Below are 20,969 nucleotides of genomic sequence, written 5' to 3'. Positions count from 1 at the left end.
CAGCGAGCATAAGCTGCGCTCGTGAAAACTCCTCGAAATAAAAGAAGCAGCAACAGGCAGAAAAAGAACACGTGGGTAGAAAGCTACAATTTAAACAAGGGGGGAAATTAGCATTGATGTCTCTGAGGCGTTCACGGCAGCGAGCATGAACAGAACGCACGGGTTGAAAGGTACAATTTTATAAAGTAGTCCCAAAAGGAAAACAGAAGCACGAATGCGGACGGGAACTGTAGTTAGGCGGTGCTGCTTCCGGAATGAACGGAAGTGACGCATCGTATCTACAGCAATTATAAGCCCTTTAAGAAAAACAATGCCAGCGTTTACAAATGGCAAGCGGCAGGAGAAATTCCCCGGCAAAAGGCGGAGTTTCACCGCTTTAACAGATTACTTGATATTTCGGAGAGACAGTGCATGCGCGCTGCCTAGGCGAGACCTAAAAACTGCAACAAGAAAAAGGGTACAGAAGTGAAGAACATGGTGGTTCATGGGAGCAGAATGAAAGTATTGCGATGCAATGTGGCACAACCTGATAACTGCTTATGCAGGTCTGATACAGAAAACAGGAAAGCAACAAAGATGCATTCGTCTAGGCACTATTTGCTGTTAGACAGATTGGCATACTGTGGAAATCGAGAAATGGCTGCTACACCTACTCTCTAAATGAAACCGTCTCCTTGAGGAACAATATGCAGTTCCCCACTGTCCTGACAAAGGGACAGGAACTCTAGTGAGAATCTCTCCTCACCACTCAAAGACCTCTTATGTCAGTAGCTTGTGGCAAGGCACTGGAGTGCGACATGAACGCTTTGACTGTCAGTGAGTGCCCTTTGTATAAACAGATATATGCTCTCAGTAGTATAGTGCTCCGACTTTCAGCCAAGTACTCTGTAAGTGAGAGCTTGCAATACAGGGTTAAAAGGGAAGATGACGGTTGACAACGGAGACCTTGGCTGCACAAAATTAGACACTTTTTAAAGGACAAATCTGTTCTCCAATACAGCTGCACTACCAGAAGGACAAAACCAACCAACAACTGAACCCTAATTGGACATAATCAATGTTGAAGTTCAATAGTTCAATCCCAAAAAATCGAACTTGAATCCCTTAGCTGGTTGCTGGACCAAAGACAGATGGCCTCAGACTCAGCTCACAGGCAAGTGGGCTCATCCTTGGCAGTTGTTCAGGGCGAGCTGGGGATGATGCAGGATGGCGCAGTGAGCATCCGAAATGTATCCTCCGTGCAGAAACCAAGCAGGACTGGTGGGGAGTCAGGGGAAGATTTCAGAAGCAAATGAGCCATAGTCGCCTCCAGCTTCTGTTGGAGCGGTGTGCTTTTCACCCCTCTAGAGACATGGCGAGCTCTACTTTGTGCTTTTAACTTCAACTTGCATCAGAACCAAGCATAGTAAAAGGTCAAGAGCGCCTCAGTGGAATTTGCAAGTCTATCCACAATATCAGGTCAGAGTCCTAAAATGCATTTATTACTGATGAGAGATTAATTGTTGAACATTTCTAAAATAATGTCATTCTTCACCTCATTAGTACGTCTTGATGAGACCAGGCAAGGGGCCTCAAAGTGGAAGGTCAGGTGGGTCGGCCAATTCACTTTTCCAGAACTGGCACAATGGCATCTGTGATGTCTTCTTTCGCTGGCCTACTCTACGACAGCTTGGGCAACAGGCAAACCAGTTGGGTTGCCTCTTTCTCAGGTCCTTCCATTGTGTGCCAGCTTCCTCAGTCCCTCCCTGATGGTTTGTTTTCAGCTCAAACCAACATGCACGCTGGTATCATAAAAGCGCCCACCATCCAAATAGCAACAAGCTTTTTGGGAAATTTTGGAAGTTTCTAACACGGACTTCTTGAGAATCGTATGAACTGGAACATGCAATACAATCACGCCTATCGCCATGGTCTTAGATCTGTGAATGTGGGTGCTTCGCTAATCCGTCCCAAACCTCATATTACTTCCTCAGATAAACACGTCGACGTTATTATGGGATATTCTCTTAACTGCAGGAAACTTATGAGCATGTAGATCTTTCACAGGCAACAGCATGTATGCTTAAGAATGCTACTCACCAATACCCACACAACTGGAACACAGGGGTACATCAGCATAACAAAACCACCTCCTCCCTTCACATATAAGAAGTAGAAGACTTTACCCTGTAAAACACAGACTTGGTAGTCGATAGAACCCAGCAAGAGGGTTAAACCTATAACTGGCATTATATTACACATTTTTCTCATAAAATTGAGTGGGTAGCGACGACAGTAACTTAGTCTGCGATTTCTATTTACAAGCGCACCTCATTTATAAGCGATTATATGTTTACAAATTACTTACAATTCCCACATTCCACTCTTAAATGCCCTATGGTCCACCCAAGACTGCTTTAGAAGTCCCATTTTACATGATTGTCTTTATTACAAGGTCCACTATATTCTTGCCTAGTATGGAACTATATGACTTCCGGTGCCAAAAGTATATCCATCAGTGCAGTTCAGCAGCGGTGCCAGCGCTGCCCGCTTGGTGATGTGCCCTCTACGGTTGTACCCAGCGCTTGCATTTAGCAACAGCCCCGGAGCTTCAGAAGCACCCTGAGCCCGCACATACCAGGAGCACCCTGCCGCCTGCCCTCGCACGTGCTCTCTGGGAAATAGGCGGAGCATGCATTTATCACATGTACCACTGAGGAGCTTTCTCAGATACCGCCTGTGCCTGCGTTTAACGCAAGAGCAGCCGGCTGCTCTTTGATGGCCTCCTTCTGATGTACTCGGAGCCTGTCTGTTCAAGCGGTGTCCCTCTGATTCTGGACGCGCTACACCAGGGCTCGAATTATGTGATGGGCATTTTGTAGCTGTTTGCGCCACCGCACACTTTTAAACAGGCACACTGGGCGCAAACAGGGGCAGTCTGCCCAATTATAATCAATGCGCTGCCCCCGGGAGCTGCAAACTTGTGCTGCCCTGGGGAAGGCGAATTAGTGAAAGACATAGCCGCTGCCTTAGAGCAGCTGCTCTGTCTTTCACTGTGCAGGCAGCAGCGGGCTGCATTTCAAAGGAAGGGTGTACAGACCCCCTCTATGCAGTTGTAGTGAGTGACTGCACAGTCCAGCAGGGGGATGTCAGGGAAGGGGGTCCTTTGGACCCTATTTCCTCCCTCCTGATGGTCACCCTCTGGAGATGCACAGTCATTGCACCACCTGACAGGCTTTATGTCTCTACACCCTCAATCCATTAAATGGCAGATGCAGAAGAGACAAAGTGTTTCCTTCATTTACATGTATTCTTGTCCCCATGCAAATGAGGACTCGCCCCATTCGGTAGAACCAGCGGTGTATGTGCATCAGCGCTATCTGTATTACAGAGGGAGCTGCTCAAGCGTCTGTGGCCGCTTCTGTAAGACTATAATACCTTGGGGATACAAAAATCAGGCGTGCACATCTATTGTGTATTTATACAGCCCTGATATACCCAACACCTGCAATTAAGCAGCACAGTCCCTTGTTGCACATCATGTTCTCCTTCAGATGTAGTAGGAGCCTGCGTTACGTAGCAGTGTCTCTAGTTGCTCCTTGATGCTCTACCTCAAATAGACCCAAACATTCACACTGGTGCTGTTGGTTTTCCATTGATGTGCTCTTTCTCAGATACACCACGGTTGCCCCAAGAGGCCCGCCACAGCCCAGAGTTGCTTGCTCACCTTGTAATCGTAGCCCGCACTAAAGAGGATGTTGTTGGCGGTTGGGTGCCATTCAATAAGGCCAACTCTTCGACTGTGTCCATATAACTCCAGGAGGGCTTCACTCATGTTCCTCCGCAGTCCACCATCCGGAATCTCCCAGATTCTCACCTGTACAGGGCAATAAACAAGAAATCTCACACATTTTCATAAAAGCACAGGCTGGAAAACTGCTTACCAAAGTCCTCACCAAGAGGAGACAAAGTGGTTTGCAAATGAACAGCACTCAACAATCCCTAAGACATCACTGGATCACAGAACCTGGAAAGAACCAAAACACTCAGAAATCAGAGAAGCAGAATTTAGATGAGGGCACTCTGCAGAAGTTGTGCATAATTGAACATAACTCTGGTGCATTTGAGCAGCATCTCTGAAGAGCTGGCACACTGAGTCTCATATTAGCCACACTCAGTGCTTAATTTGTAAACATTTAAATGCCAGGGCCCTTCTGAGAAGGTCACTGCAGCCTGCACCATCAATACCCTGCCAGTGCTGGCAATGGCAGTACCAACTTAACACCTAACCATCACATTCCTACAACTGTGGCAATTCACACTATTTCAGGCCATACAAAGCTATAATAATGGCATGAGAGGCTGGTATTACTAATTTTCAAAGTATATGCACTTAATAAACACATTTGTTGTGCTCATCTCCAAATTAAAAAGACAGCTTTATCATGTGATGCGCTGTCACTAAAGCCGATGCTGACAATTAAGTGCTGGTGCCAAGCACAGGAAACCAATGGCACAAATTAAGCACTGGCCACACCATGGAAGTTTAGCCAAACACAGATATATGAGACCTGCACTGGCATGTGACATTGACAACCAAAACTATAATAGCTGTACTTTCAATCACACCATACCCGTGGTATAGCAGCCATGGCAGGATCATAAACTACTCAGAAGCTGATATTTTCCCCAGTACTGCATGGTAATCCACCTACTGTGAACACCTGACGGCGAGGGACGAGGTGTGTAGAGACCGCATAGCCACAGACAGATCTAGTGGAGGTGGGATGACCAGAGGACTCTCCAGAGTTACACAGAAGGTGCAATCACTGATTATTCACCAGTCCCCAAATTAGTTAATATCCCATTTATATTTTTAATATGAGGTATTAATTCTCCAACGTTCCTTGATGTGATGGTTAATTTTACTGAAATGATTATATATATATATATATATATATATATATATATATATATATATATATATATATATATATATATATATATATCCATTCACAAGGTGCCTGCAGAGGAAGAGGCCCACAGCGGGTGAGTAATGTCCATAATGGTTTATTCAAGGCAGCACAGCAAACGTCAGCAGACAAGCCCACAAAGTTCATTTCAGGCCCAACCCAACGCGTTTCGTGGTCATCACTTCATCAGGGGTGCTGGGCATAGAAGTCAAGCCATGGTGATTTTGGCGGCGACTTAAATATCAAACTACCCGCCTCAGTGGGCGTGGCCACAACTGCGGCCCTCTGGTAGTTGTAGTGCCACCATGTTGCTGCAGTGAGCTGATATATATATATATATAAAAATAAGATTCGGTATCCCGTGTCTCCCCCTCATTTACTTCACCGCTATATCCGAGGAACACAAAGGCAGCACTCCATAGACAGAGAGCTCTTCAGGTTGGAACTTATTCAAATAGTCTTTATAAAGCCGTGAGAAAAAATAATGAAAAAAGAACAATAAAGTGCAAAGTGCAAACAGTGCATTAGGAGAAAAGACGACCAACGTGTTTCGGCCAGAGGTCTTCGCTCGGGTCATAGAGTGTAAAGTGCAGAGTGTATTTAAGGGAGGCTTAAACGGCCCCTCCCTTCACAAGAAAGCATTTTTTGTTTATTAGAGGAACTGTTACCCATTTTTTGAACACCACTCCAATACGTTTAGCATTGAAGGGGTGACTTCCCCAGCACACAGATGAGTTTGTAAAAATGTATGTTGAATCTATCTTGAAGACCAAGTATATTATATAACTCATTTGTAGGATGAATATGTGATAAAGTACCCATTCTTCTTATGGCGTGGATATTATCACATGTCTGCATTTCTCACTATGCACAAACTAGGTAAAGTGATAGTGCCTTTACTCTCCACTCTATCACAGTTTCACTTGTAAAGTAACTATTGTTCTAGCAGAATGCAAGTATTACACATTAACAATACTCACTATACACAGATTTTATAAAATGCAAACCCCTCCTCTCACTGATATATCATAACTTCTCTAATCAGCATTGACAGTAACATGCCAATGTAATCAATAAGAATTTGTGTACCCATATAGACACCTTCGTTGGTTCAAGGTGCCAAACATTTCTTTCACCGCTTTCATGTATAAATCTATATACAGTGCAGGTGATTCTTTTCATCCATATATCCTATTTTCTCTGTCTATCATGGAAGTAAATTGCAAATGCAATAGATGTCATGCACTGATTGCTAAAACCATATAAATCTATCTAAAAGAGATCAAAATAGAAAAGTTCAGATATCAGGAATTACTTAATATTTGAGATCCCTTATAGTTATATTTCCTTATTGTAAAGTATCGATCTAGTGAGGTAAAAATTAACATATCTTTCCTTACTACATCTATCAACTTGCCTTCATCAGAGATAAATAATCCAATATACTCCAGCTTAAAGAGGTGGTGCCTAGTACAGATTCTGAAAACATGATCAAAACCATACTGTGAGCTAAATAGAATTCTAAAATAAACAATACCCTTATCAAGTAAATGTATGTATAACTCAGGAACGGCACATGATTTCGAGATCTTTCTTACTGATACTTCAAAACAGTACAAGTAAGAGCTAAGTGACCAACGTATCGATATTATTAAAAAGTGTGAGACATTCAACTTTACATGATTACACCCTATTGATAAAGATATGGGATACAAAATATGAGTTACAGAAATGTATGTAGTTCAGCATCAGTGTTAAGTCCCCATGGGTTCTCTGTTACCATCATGATAATCCATTTGGACTCAGCCTTTCGTAATACAAGCTCACAATGCCCTCCTCTTTAGTTCCAAGGGATATGTTCAATGCCATAGAAGGTGACTTTCTATAAAATACCCTCGTGATCTTTCGAAAGATGTTTTGATATGGTATAGGAGAACTCTTTAATAGTAATTTCTCTGAGATGCTGTAGAATTCGCAACTTGAGTTTGTTTACAGTGCTTCCATGTAGTGTTTTCCACAATGACACTCTAGAGCATATATAACGTGTGTTGTCTCACATGCTATTCTTCCCTTGATTTTGATTTTTCTCCTGTTAGCGTTACTACTTCTTGATGATTTTGTCAATATTTGCATGCCTTGCATCTAGGACATTTGAAAAATCCATTTGCTCTCAGCCACTGCATTTTGCGGTCTCCTTTGTCTGGTTTTTGGTAATAACTGTGTGTTAGTAAATCCCACAATGACGATGCCTTCCTATAAGTAATACTTAGATGGTCTGAGGATTAGGTCTTTAGATCTTCATCTTTGTGGAGTAATTTCCAATGATCTTGTAGTGCATTTTGAATCGCTTTACTTGAGAAATTGAACTGTGTAATGACTCTCACATTTTCTTCTGAGTTTCTTATGTGATTTTATTCTCAACTTTTAGGGTATAACAAAGATTCCCTTTTCTTCTTCACAGCTCTGGATTTAGCATTTTCTAGGACCACTGTTGGTTATCCGCTTCTCAAGAATCTCACGAACATTTCAACTATCTGTGATAGACATTCATAGTCTTCCGAACAATTTCTATGAGCCCCTAAAAATTCCCCATATGGGACGCTCCATTTGAGAGATTTTGGATGGGTACTGTTAGCTGAAAGATTACTGTTACCTGCTGTTGGTTTATGATAAAGAGTCATACATATTCTTTGGTCCTTTATATAGATGTGTATATCCAAATAATCTATCTCCTGTTGACTCATGGTATGGGTGAATTTTAATTGGAATGTGTTATCATTTAAGGAATTTAAAAAGGAATTCAACTCTTCTGTAGCCGCTTCCCAGATTAGAAACAAGTCATCTATTTAATGCACCCAAAATACCACTGGGTCAGTTAACATCTTATTGTTTTCAGACCAGATATGTTCTGCTTCCCAGAAGCCCATTGTAAGATTAGCATAAGTGGGTGCAAAAGATATACCCATTGCGGTCTCCTTCTCGGTCTGTAGAATTTCTTGTAAAAAACAAAGACATTATTTATGAGACAAAAACGCATCATGTCTAAAATCATGAGTCTGACCAAGTACATTCAAGGATCGTGATCTCAGATAGATTTCACAGGCCCTTATGCCATCATCATGTCTGATCGATGTATAAAGGGAGACCACATCAATGGCCACTATTGTGTAGTCCTCTTCTAAGGGAATCCCTCCAATTCGATGAAAAAATCAATTGTGTCATGAATGTATGAGGGTAAGCTTTCCACATAAGGAAAAAGGAAGCTGTCTAAGAACCAGGAAGTGTTTTCCAAAAGGGAACCACAAGAACTTAGGATCGGACGTCCAGGGGGATTTTCTAAGTTCTTATGAACTTTTGGTAAAATATAGATGGTTGGAGTGGTAGGTCGAGATGTTGAGAGATATTCAAGTTTATCATCATCTAACAGACCTTTCGAATGCCAGTGATGTAACATACTGCGAAATCTTTTCATGTTCGATGGTATTGTGTGTGTATATATATATATATATATATATATATATATATATATATATTTATTATCTACTGGCGATTGCCAGTAGATAGTTATAGTTAGGACCGTGTTTCCATAGGAAATCCGCAACATTCTATTTGGAATAACTTTGGCGCCGGTTGACGATTCCTTGTGAAATTTTCAAAATAGGTGGGGCGCTCCGCTCCGCTCCTACCCTGAAAGTCTCGGGGGGATTCGTCAAGCGGGGGCTGAGAAAAAAGGGGGGTCCCAAAACGCGTTTTCCCCATGCAATTTTCCATAGGGACCTTTAGTCCAAGGTACAGCCCGAACGGCTGAACAGATTTACTTGAAATTTGGCAGAGAGGTAGTCCTCAGGTCAGGGATGTGCCTTTTGCAGGTCTGGTGTCAATCTGTTTAGTAGTTCCTGAGAAAATCAAAAGTAAAATCATATATATATGTGGGCGGAGCCTAACCACACATCTCATCCTGAGATCTGATTGGCTGTCAGCACATTAAAAAGCATTGCAGTTAATAGAAGGTTTTAAGACTTTAGTTACATTATAAATCATTTGTTGATGGTACCATACTCATTTTAGGAATTGTGGTATGTTCTAAGGTGATTTCACCATGTGAAAAAGCCTTCTGCTGGGATATCATGATTGAGAGAAAAATATTTTCTCATGCTTTCCCCACAGAGGTTTGGAAGGTGATCTATAAGCTAAACTGAGAGCTTATTTTCTGTAAATTCACATTATCTTTCTCAGTCATGTGAGAATGAAGTCTGACATTCTCAGTAAAACATGTACATCCAACAAGGGCAGAGACTGTCAGTTGATTCCTTTGTGTTCTACTGCAGCTTCCCAGAGTGTTCCAAAGAACAACTAGAGCGCTAACAGTCCTACTTATGATAAACGTATGGCATACCTGAAGCCATCTTGCTTGGATTAAAGTGGTAACTCTTAAAACATTTAATTTAAAAAGGAACAAAATGAGGGGGTTCATTTTTCCATAAAAAGTATGATTATGTTATGTTATGTTATGTTACATACATTTGTAATGCGCACTGCTGCCCCAGCAAAGGGGCGTCCAGGCGCACGGCAGGTAAAAATGCAACACCACAGAAAACACAACAGAACAGAGGAAAGAAAAATTTATTAAAACAGAAAAGTTTTTAGGGCTTTACGGAAAACTAAAAGATCATCTAGTAGGCGCAACTCTGGGGGAAGGGAGTTCCAGAGCTCAGCTGCTCTGACCCGGAAAGAGCGGCCGCCAACCCGACACAGCCTGTATCTGGGGATCACAGTAAGTGCCTGACCCAAGGATCTCAGGGGCCGAGTGGGCACATACCAGGACAGAAGATCCGCAAGAATAGAAGGGCCTACCCCCCTCAAAATCTTGAACGCCATACACAGCACTTTAAACTGGATTCTGGCCCGAATAGGCAGCCAGTGCAGTGATCTCAATGTGCTGGAGGCAGAACAAGAACGGGGTAGGCCAACAATAGCTCTCGCCGCAGAGTTCTGGACACGTTGGAGGCGGGTGACCTCGGCCACATTGGACCCAACCAGAAGAGAGCTGGCATAGTCCAGGCGCGATAACACTGTCGCCTGGACGATAAGCTGCCTGGTGCGATGGTCGAAGAACTTCAAAACGGGGCGAAGCGACCGTAAGATACCAAAGCAACAGGCCGCAATTTTCTTCGTATGGCCAACGTAGCTGAGGGAGGGATCCATCCATACTCCTAAGTTCTTTAATTCCGTGACCGGAAGGGGGGCCGGCCCCAGCTCCATAGGCCACCACCTGTCCCCCCATAGCTCCGATCTCTTACCCACGATCATGATCTCTGTTTTCTTGGCGTTGAGCTGGAGACAGTTGTTCCTCATCCAGCTCGCCACCGCCCTAAGTCCACTCTGAAACCTGGGGGCATCCCGGTCGGCATCCCCGCTGATCGTAACCGCTAGCTGGGTGTCGTCAGCATATGAGACCATGGTCATGCCCCAATGCTTGACGACCTCAGCCAGCGGTCTCACGTATAGATTAAACAACGTGGGGCTCAGCGAGGATCCTTGCGGCACCCCCTGTTTCAAAGGATGGAATTGGGACTGGAACGGTGGGACGGCAACGCTAAAGAACCGATCGTCAAGAAAAGACCGGAACCACTGGAGGGCAGGTCCACCCAGCCCGATCTCCTCCAGGCGATGCAACAGGATAGGATGCGAAACAGTATCAAACGCGGCGCTCAAGTCCAATAAGACGAGCGCTGCTGTCTGTCCCGCATCCATCACCGTGCGAAGATGTTCAGCCATGGAGAGGAGGGCGGTCTCCGTGCTGTGACCAGCACGGAACCCATTCTGGGTGGGATCCAAGATGTTAGCATGGATAAGGTGGGCAGAAAGAACTTTGTTGACATGGGCCTCCAACACTATAGTCGGCCACGGAAGTAAAGAGATGGGCCTATAGTTTTCAGGTTTATCTGGATCCAGGGACGGCTTCTTCAGGATGGGAGAAAGCACTGCCCGCTTCCAGCTAGCGGGTACCGTGCTCGATTCTAACGAGATGTTAATAAGGGAATGAACCACGGCCCGCCCCACAAACGACTGCTCTCTAAAAAGCGTCGCTGTAAGGGGATCAGCGGGGGACCCTGATTTAACCTGCAGGGCCAGGAGGTCAAACTCCTCTGATGTCAGCGAGGGCAAAACGTGCAAGGTGGTACCGCCATAGATGTTGGTCGGAGGCTCTGCCGGAGGCCCTGTACAGGGGAACGTCCTATAAATGTTTTCGACCTTTCCCAGGAAAAATCGAGCAAGAGCCTCACAGTGATTAGTGCTGCAGAAAGAAAAATGAGGTCACATTTTGAGTGACTTCTCAAATCCTCTTCTATTTCATTAAAAAATTCTGACATGCAGACTGAAACATGCACTTTCAATACCAGCAGCAGTTTTCCCTGGTGAGCAGTAGCTTTACTACAGTGATCTAATGAGCAAAAAGAGTGCGAACATTCTGAATTTATGGCAAATGTGTGACACATCTGAATGCCTTTGGAATCAAAGTAAAAAACTGAAAGTATTTCCTACTGAGGAGACTGCAGTAAATGAGGAAATTAGGAAACTTCATAACAAATAAGTCTGCCAAGATGGCCACCAAAGACAAAAGAGCCCAAATGTAGCCCAAATATCACCCAGATGTAGCCCAAGTATAGCCCAATGACAGAATGTCCCAGAGTCTTCTTAAAAACAACTAGAGCGCTTACTGTCTTCATTATGACAAAAGTATGGCACACCTGAAGCCATCTTGATTGGAATAAACTGGTAACACTTAAAACATTTAATTTAAAAAGGAACACAATGAGGGGGTTCATTTTGCCATAGAAATTATGATTAATGCTGAAGAAAGAAAATGAGGGCACATTTTGAGTGACTTCTCAAATCCTCTTCTATTTCATTAAAACATTCTGACATGCAGACTGAAACATGCACTTTTAATACCAGGAGCAGACTTCCATGGTGAACAGTAGTTTTACTACAGTGATCTCATGAGCAACTAGAGTGCCAACATTCAGAATTTATGGCAAATGTGTGACATATCTGAATACCTTCATGATGGAATCAAAGTAAAAAAATGAAAGCATTTCCTACTGTGGAGACTGCAGTACATGAGGAAATTAGGAAACTTCATAACAAATACATCTCCCAAGATGGCCACCGGAGACAAAAGAGCCCAAATGTAGCCCAAAATCACCCAGATGTAGCCCAAATATAGCCCAATGACAGAAGTGTGCAAAACACTTATTATTTTGTGTTTTTGCAGTGTCATATAGTGCAGACTTGTCAGGTATTGGAGTGCTTTACATTAGCATTGGTTACATCACATAAGAACAAATTCATTTTGGTTGTAGACATGGGGAGACTAAGTGATTTGACCATAATCACAGAATGTCGAGCTGAAGCAGAAACTCCAACCTGGTTCCCCAGTTGCAAAGTCTGCAGTTCTGGAAGTAACACCACATCCTCTCCCCTAAGTGCAACATTTAATCAAGTGGTCAACTGGATAAAAAAACATAAAGGTAACAAATAATTTAAAAGTGCTTTCTCGCTATTTGAAAACTCAGAAAATATGTCCTTATTTTAGTCTATTAGAGCACTAACCATAATTTTGATGCTAATAAGACCCTCTCATATATGTAATTTCTAAAGGAAATGCTCTAGGTATTACAGTTTTGATTACATCACGATGACGTCAGGCGTGCCACACTTTTGTAATAAATATAGAATGTTAGCAATCTAGTTGTTCATTAGGATACTGTTGAGAGGCAGAGGCCAGGGCTACGGACTCTGAAAATTGAAGGCAGGTAGGAGGGTGCAAAGGCAACAATTTAACCACACTGAGCAGGCAGGAAGGGCCGTGGCAGCACAACAGACTATGGAGGGCAGTGGAAAGGGGGGCAGGGGCAACAAACCAACAATACAGGACTTGCAAGAGAGGCTGTGGCAATGTAATAGACCATTGTGGGCAGAAGGAAGAGGCAATGGTAGTACAACCATACATGCCAACAGACCCGATTCAGCCAGGAAACGTCCAATGTTTTTAAGCTCAAATGGGCTTTATTTTATCTGTCTCCTGTCTACAATCTCCTCTTTTTCAATGTAACTCAAAGGGGAAAATCAATACCCCAGTTTTTTTTCAAAATCTCCCTCTTACCAAGTTCAAAATGTTCGCAAGTATGGTACATTGGATCATGGAAGGAAATGGGGTAGGGACATGGACTTGGATAACAGAGGACAGGAGGGACATGGAGAGGTACACCAAACTGACCCTGCAGGGCAGGCATCAGGGTTTGCAGCAGCACAATACACCACACAGGGCATGCGGGATGGGAGTGCAGCACAACAATCCATAGAAAGCAAGAGGGAGGGGACAGAACCATGCACATGGACAACAGAGAACAGAGGGGCAAGAGGCAGGATCATAATGGACAGACAGGAGAGAAAGCTGCAGCATAACAGACCATAAGGGCAGGAGGGATGGATCAGGGGCATTACAATGTAACAGACAAGCCAGGAGGGAGGGAGTAGGGGTCTGCACATGTAAACAGAGGGCTGGAGGCTAGGGGGCAGGGCAGGAGCAGCAAGATAGCCATGGAGGTCAGGCTAGGATGGGCACTAGAAGCAAGACACACCATGAAGAGCAACAGTGAGACTGTGATGGCATACACACAGACCAGGGAGGGAAGGTGGGAGGGGTTCAGGGGCAGCTAACTGACCACACAGGGAAGGTGGGAGGGGCCATGGCAGCACAGAAGACCATGCATGGCAAGTGGGAGGGTTAGTGGTAGCACAATGGCTATGATGGGCAAGAAGGAGGGTGCAGGGGCATGCACAAAGGACGATGGAGGATAGAAGGGAGGGTCAGGACCTGTGCACAGACAAGAAAGTTCAGGGGAAGGGGCCTCACAACAGACCGCACGGGGCAGGCAGGAGGAGCAGTTGCAGCACAACTGACCAGGGAGGGCAGAAGGGTGTGGCAGTACAATGGACCATGTAGACAGGAGGAAGAGGATAGGGGCATGGCATGTGGACAGGCAGGGTGGAGGTGGCAGGGACAGGTTACAGTCATCTGACAATGCTAGGCAGGTGGGAGGGGAGTGGCTGCTCAACAGAACACTCAGAGTAGATAGGAGTGGCAGGTCCATGGAACATGGTGGGCAAAAAGGATGGAGCAGGGGCATACACAAAGACATCGGAGGGCAGGGGGAAGGAGAATAGGGGCAGCAAGCTAAGCACAGAGTTTAAGCAGGAGGTCAATGATGGGGCATAGAATTGGGCAATGGAGGGCAGGAGGAGTGGACTGGTACATCATACTAAATTGAGGGCAGTGGCAGCACATCAGATCATGCATGGCAGGAGGGAGGAGGCTAGTCCATGGATTCAGACAACAGAGGATAGGGAGGAGGGGGCTAACTGTTCAGAGAAGGCGGGTATTAGGAACTTTGTTTTTAAAACGTGTGTCTGTGCGAACTACTTAAAATATGAACAAGTATGCAGCATAATCTCACTTTTATTCAGGAAGAAGAGGACGTTTGTGACTGAGACTCCGGGCTCACTTGGCAGAAACACCCTCTGACCCTCCACCCCCTATCGCAAAATGTAATGCCCGTGAAAAGGGTAGGTGAACACAGTGTTATATAGAACATAGTCCTGAGAGCACGATTGAAAATGAAAACTAGATATAGTGTATGGTATAAACTATGCACCAAAAAGTGTGATGTAAGTTGAACCGGGCGTGAAATATAATATGCAATACATTGTGCGCAATGACAGATTCATTGGAGAGCGCGAGATAGCACAGGCACTAGCGCGTGCTATGCGGTATTCGCCTTGGAGTGTAATATGCACAGGGCAGTGTTGTGTAACCTAACTAGTCTCTAAAGTTGTAATATAAAATATGTGCTGGGGAGTGTAACGTTGCATATGCACTGTGACAAAGATATGGATCCCAGATTGTAATATGTATGGCATAGCACTGTGCGTTATAACATAGGCATCGAGGAAGGCACGTTAGATGGGGCAATATAACCCGTGCGAAGACAAGTGTGGCATGACATATTCACGGGGTGGTGTTACAGTGCACATGGGCTAGAGCGTGTCATAGCATATGCACTAGCTAGTGGAATACAACACAGAGGTGTGTGGCACTCAGCAGGCAATGGTGGGTGTAACACAGCATTGGGCTCTGCCAGGAGCGCGCTGTGACTCTCAAGTGATGTTCGTCCCCTTTCCAGAGAGTAAAATAAAAAGTATTACACATCCGGCAGTGGATGTGTGTTTTATTAACCGTGAGGGGGGTTTCTTGCATAGTTTTGGTCGAATTTTTGTTGAATCCCCTTTGAATGGCTTGGTGTGCATGTGTATTAAATGTGCCCGTCAATAGCTACCCATGTTTGTATAAATAAACGACAAGGGTGTCTACCGGGATTAGGCACGGTAGGGCATCAGAAATGTCAGAGCTTCACTAGTGGTGTAAATACATTCCACGTGGATTCATTGTATGCATAGTCGCCTTTTAATGAATATCACGCAAATCGTCATGGTGATAGGTACGTACGGTTTGTCCAGCATGTCCTAGGTGTGTCTATAAATATATATTTTTTAAAAATAATAAAAAACAGTGGCCGGCCCTGGGGATTGGGGTCAAAAAAATATAATTAGGAGACATGCCCTGGGGGATGGGGTCATCAGGGCCAATAAATTAGAATAAGAAGGGGAACCACACAGCCCCCCTTCTTAAAAAATTAAAATAAATAAAAGACTGGCATCGTGCCGGAGGCCACGCCCCCTCCTTGCAGCACTCTGCAAACGCGCCCCCTGGCGAGTTGTAAGTTGGGGAATTAATTCCTCTTCAATACTGAGGGTCCCTGAGGGCCAACTAGCCCAACAGGCATCTCCAGTATGCACCAGGGAGCTGCGCTGCAGACAGGTGTTCTGAGGCCAAGCCCCTTTTTACACCTCTCTGCAACGCAGCTCTGTGGCCCTTACTGGAGGTACCTAGTGGTCTAGTTTGACCCTAGGGACCCTTAGGATTCAAGGGGACTTAACCTCTCAACTTAGAACAGCCACAGGGCGCGTTTACACAGTGGTGAAGGGAGGGGACGGGGCCTGAGGTGACGTGTGCAAACACGCACTATGGCACGTTTTAAATTGGGGATATAATTTTCCTTTAATACTGAGGGCCCCTGGGGGCTAACTAGCCCACCAAGTGCTTCCAGTAAGCGCCACTGAGCTGCATTGCAGAGAGGTGGTCCAGGCCGTACCACTTTTTACACCTCTCTGCAACGCAGCTCTGTGGCACTTACTGGAGGTACCTAGTGGGCTAGTTGGACCCTAGGGACCCTCAGGATTCAAATGAACTTAATCTCCGAACTAAAAACGGACACAGGGCGTGTTTACACAGTGGTGAAGGGAGGGGACGGGGCCTGAGTTAACGTGTGCAAAAACGCCCTGTGGCCTGTTTTAAGAGGTAGTTTTAATCCCCCTGCCCTATTATATACTAGGGGCTTACAGAGGAGGTCATGCTAATCACAGGGCGACCCCAACGCATAATGTTCCCTAGTGTATGTAGGTGTTTTCACTGTATTCTAAGTGTCTTTTAACATAGCCCTGGCTCTAGGACTGGTTAGTCAGACTCAGTTACCACCAGTATCCGTCTGAAAAAGTTGAGGGTACACAGGATGATTTTGCAACAAGGCTTCTTTCTGCTCTTCTTTTTGTTCTTTCTGCACGTTATCCTTCTTCCTGCACTTTTCTTCGTCTTTGAGGACTTCTGTTGCTTCTTTCTGCACTTCTTTTTTTTCTTTCTGTGCATTTTTCCTTCTTTCTTCACATGTCCTAAATCTCTGTAGGTATAGTTAGAAATTAGCATTTAAAAAACCTTTGAAGTTCACAGAAAAAAACATAGGTTTCAGGCACGTTATAGTTAGGAATTAGCATTTAAAAAACCTCAGAAATGCACTGAAAAAACCATAGGTTTCAAGGGTGTTATAGTTAGCTGGACTTTTCACTTGTACAAAACCATTGAAATTTCCCCGTTATAGTTAGTTCAGCTAACTATAACTCGTGCACCCGCAATGCACTGCTGATGACGTCACATATTACATCACTCATGACCTGGTCAGTGACATCACTCATGACATCACTGATGACATCTCAAATGACATCACTGATGACATCACTGATGACATCATCCTTGTGAGAGAGTGGCAGACCTCCTAATATAACCTTTGATACACACATTCAAAAATAGAGACTAAACTTTTCAAAACAATGGACATACCAATACCAGTTACAACAACCTCTTCAGTAATTCTAAGATCCACATACACATCCACTCATTCACCAACAGTCCTATACAGTCACTCATACATGTATTCACTCATCATATGTACTCATACACCTATACATCCTGTTACACAATGCCACTCATCCATAGAGTTACTCACACACATAGTCACTCATGCTAATAAAGAATCAAACATACATTTATTTGCATATACAGTTATACACACACCACCACACTTACTTCTACGGAAACTTACACATACTTAGTCTTTTAAACAATCACTTATAGAAACACATACTTATTCATACAGGAACTCTTTCAATCTCTCACTCTCACATATACTCACTTATATACGCCAATAGTCACATATACTAGTTTAAAACATATGTAGTTACTCATAAAGACACTATTGAGACAGTCATTCACTCACTAACACACCCATACACACACTCATCCACCCATACAGTCCTGCACACATGCTGTCTTCAACACATACAAAGAGTGAGTCACTCATTCATGCACTTATGCACTACGTAATACCCCCCACCGAACCATGCAGACACTCAGACTGATACTCAAAAAACCAACTAATAACCTATATAGACACCCATGTAGCTACTCACCAACCCATGCAGCCACTTATACACAAAGTGAGAGACTGATACAGATATTTACATATTTAAACATTACTCACTAAGCCATGTATTCACTATGATACACTTAATCAGTCAGTTACACAATCAATTTTTCAAAAACAAATCATCCATTTAGACACTTATATACCCATTTATTCTTCCATCCACCTTGAGATATACATATATAAAACATATTTAATTTTCAGAAAAACACACATTCACTGGATGATGTCATCAGTGATGTCATTTGAGATGTCATCAGTGATGTCATGAGTGATGTAATATGTGACGTCATCAGCAGTGCATTGCGGGCGCGCGAGTTATAGTTAGCTGAACTAACTATAACGGGGGAATTTCAATGGTTTTGTACAAGTGAAAAGTCCAGCTAACTAGAACACCCCTGAAACCTATGGTTTTTTCAGTGAATATATATATACACACACACGCACTTTGGAGCAACATAGGCACTCAAGGCATCATCATACAGGCTTAGATTATACTTGGCTCTACCAGGTTCTGGTTGGCTTCCTTTCCGTCTTCCTGGGTCTGCCATTTGTACAACGTGCCCATTCAGCCCCATGGGCTGGCAAACAAGTCTAGCTTAGCCCCACTCCATTTTGCTCCAATCTATCCCAATCTACACCAATCCATTTCACTACAATCCAATCTAGCCCAATCCACGCCAATCTACTCTACTCAATCTAACTCAATCATCCCCACCCCATTCTACCACACTCCACTCAAATCTACACTGCTCTGCTCTAAATCTACCCCAGTCTACCACACTCCTTTATACCCCAATCCAACACACTTCAATCTACATCAAAACTCTACCTGAATCCAATTTACCCCACTACATTACAATTTACTCGACTTCACTCCAAGCTCTACTGAAATCTATCCAACTCCTCTCCACTCTAATTTACACAAATCCACCCCAATCTACTGCACTCCAATATACCACAATCTACCCTACTCCAATCACCCAAATATACCCCACTCCACTCTAATGTACCCCAATCCAACCAACTCCACTCCAATCTACCCAACTTCACTCTACTCCCATCCACTCCAATCTACCCAGCACCCAATTTACCCCACTCCTTTACAATTTACCCCGCTCCACTCCAAACTACACTGCAATCTATCCAACACCTTTTCATTCTAATCTACATCACTCCACCCCATCTGCTCCTCCCCACCCTACCCTACCCCACTCTACCCCCAATTTACCCCACCCCACTCTACCACACCCTAATCCACCCACTCTTCCCTAATCTACCTCACCGCACTCCATTCTTGACTCTACCCAACTCCACACCAATCTACCCCACTCAACTTTACCCTAATCTTACCCACTCCAATCCGTCCAAACTACCGCACACCACTCTACCCAAATCTACCACACTCCATTCCCCTCTACCCAATATACCTCACTCCACTAAACTCCAATCTACCCTACCCTACCTGAAAATAGCCTGCTCCAATCTACACCATCCAATCTGCCCAACTCCAATCTACCCCAATTCACCCCACCCTAACCCAATCTATCCCACTCAAATCTAGCCCACACCATCCCAATCTACTCAACACAACTCTATCCAACTCCACTATACCCCAGTCTACCCCACATCACTCCAAACTACCTTACCATAATCCACCCAATCTATCCCACTCTAGTCTACCCCACTCCAATTTACCTTGATCTACTCCACTCTAATCCACTCCACCCCAATCTACCCTGCTCCACCCCATTCCAATCTACCCCTTCTATCCCAATCCACCCCACTCCCCCAATCTATCCAACTCCACTCTGCCCCACCCAAACTACCCCTATCTACCTGCGCTCCATTCAATTCTACCCTACAGTAATCCACCCAATCCACCCCACTTGTGCCTAATCTCCCCCACCCACTCCAATCTACTCCAGTATATTCCACTACACCCCGACCTACCCCACCCCACCCACCCCACTCCAATTCAATCTACCCCAGTATTTCCCACTCCACCACAATCTACCCAATGCATCCCACTCCATTCTACCCTACTCTACACCAATCTACCCCATTCCAATATACCCTAATTAACTCTACACACTACTCCACACCACTAACTTTTAGCCATGCTGAAAAGTAGCCACAATGGTGTACATAATGGCTAACACAAATTGGCAATACCTCTTGCATAGGCGAGACCTATTGACTTTGCCAATGCTTGTTGTTTTTATTTCTAACCAACTCACTTCTCGTTCCACCGTGTTGTATAACGGAGGCTGCAACAGACTTTTTGCTGTAATGGCAAGCAAATCATAGCGTGGCGAATTACCCAAATCCACAAATGGCGATGAGAGAAAAAGCTACTTGATGCAACGGCGTGCCTTTATTTTTTATTATAAATTGGATTTGCAAATCCATGAAGAATCCACAAATAAATGTCCCAGACAGGTCTATCTTTTCTAGGTTTAATTGACAGGTTGTTCTAAATTTGAGACCCGCAAATAGAATTTTTCTAAAAATACATTTTCAAACATTATTGAACGGATTAAAACCAAACCAAGCGAAGGAACTTCTCGAAGTAAAGTGCTACCTTCATGCAAAATTTGCTATCATCCTGTTCAGCTGTTTTTATGTGGCTTCACCCAACGTTTCCTATGCCAATGAAAATGCCACTTTTTTTTGCCCCCACTACCCAACACCTTTTCTTGCTCCCTAAATCATGTGGGCATTTTTTTAACCTTTTGTGCAGATTTGTTGAATAGTACCAACGTTATTAGAAAAATATAAAATGCCTTTTCAACCATACCCACAGAGGAGTTTCAACTTCCACTGTGACATATATATATTGGGGAGAGGAGCTGGCCTAACGGCTAGGGCGGTCGACCTTGAATCTGGGTTCGAGTCTCAGCAATGAAGCTGAACATCCTGTGATTCTGGGAAAATCACTTAATCTCCCGTGTTTACCAAAAATGAATGTGTCCTCATGTACTACAACTGGTGCTATGTAAAGCTCTCTGATACCCGATTCGGGTCAAGTTCGCGCTATATAAAACTCAGTAAAAAAAAAAATATATATATATAT

The 20,969-nt window shown here is 44.0% G+C and overlaps 1 protein-coding gene across 5 annotated transcripts in view; it reads right to left on the bottom strand.

The window, feature by feature from the left end:
* The window catches only part of CORO2B (coronin 2B), a 328,857-nt gene that overhangs the window by 57,893 nt on the left and 249,995 nt on the right, over positions 1 to 20,969 (bottom strand). For all 5 annotated transcript variants that reach the window (XM_085644643.1, XM_085644639.1, XM_085644638.1 and 2 more), the window contains one exon: positions 3,707 to 3,856. In XM_085644643.1, the coding sequence (XP_085500769.1) occupies positions 3,707 to 3,856 (150 nt within the window). The remainder of the gene's footprint in view (positions 1 to 3,706; positions 3,857 to 20,969) is intronic.

Source organism: Triturus cristatus, chromosome 3_1 (genome assembly GCF_964204655.1).
Source record: "Triturus cristatus chromosome 3_1, aTriCri1.1, whole genome shotgun sequence".
NCBI classification, from domain to species: Eukaryota; Metazoa; Chordata; class Amphibia; order Caudata; family Salamandridae; genus Triturus; species Triturus cristatus.
This window is presented reverse-complemented; position numbering and strand designations above follow the sequence as displayed.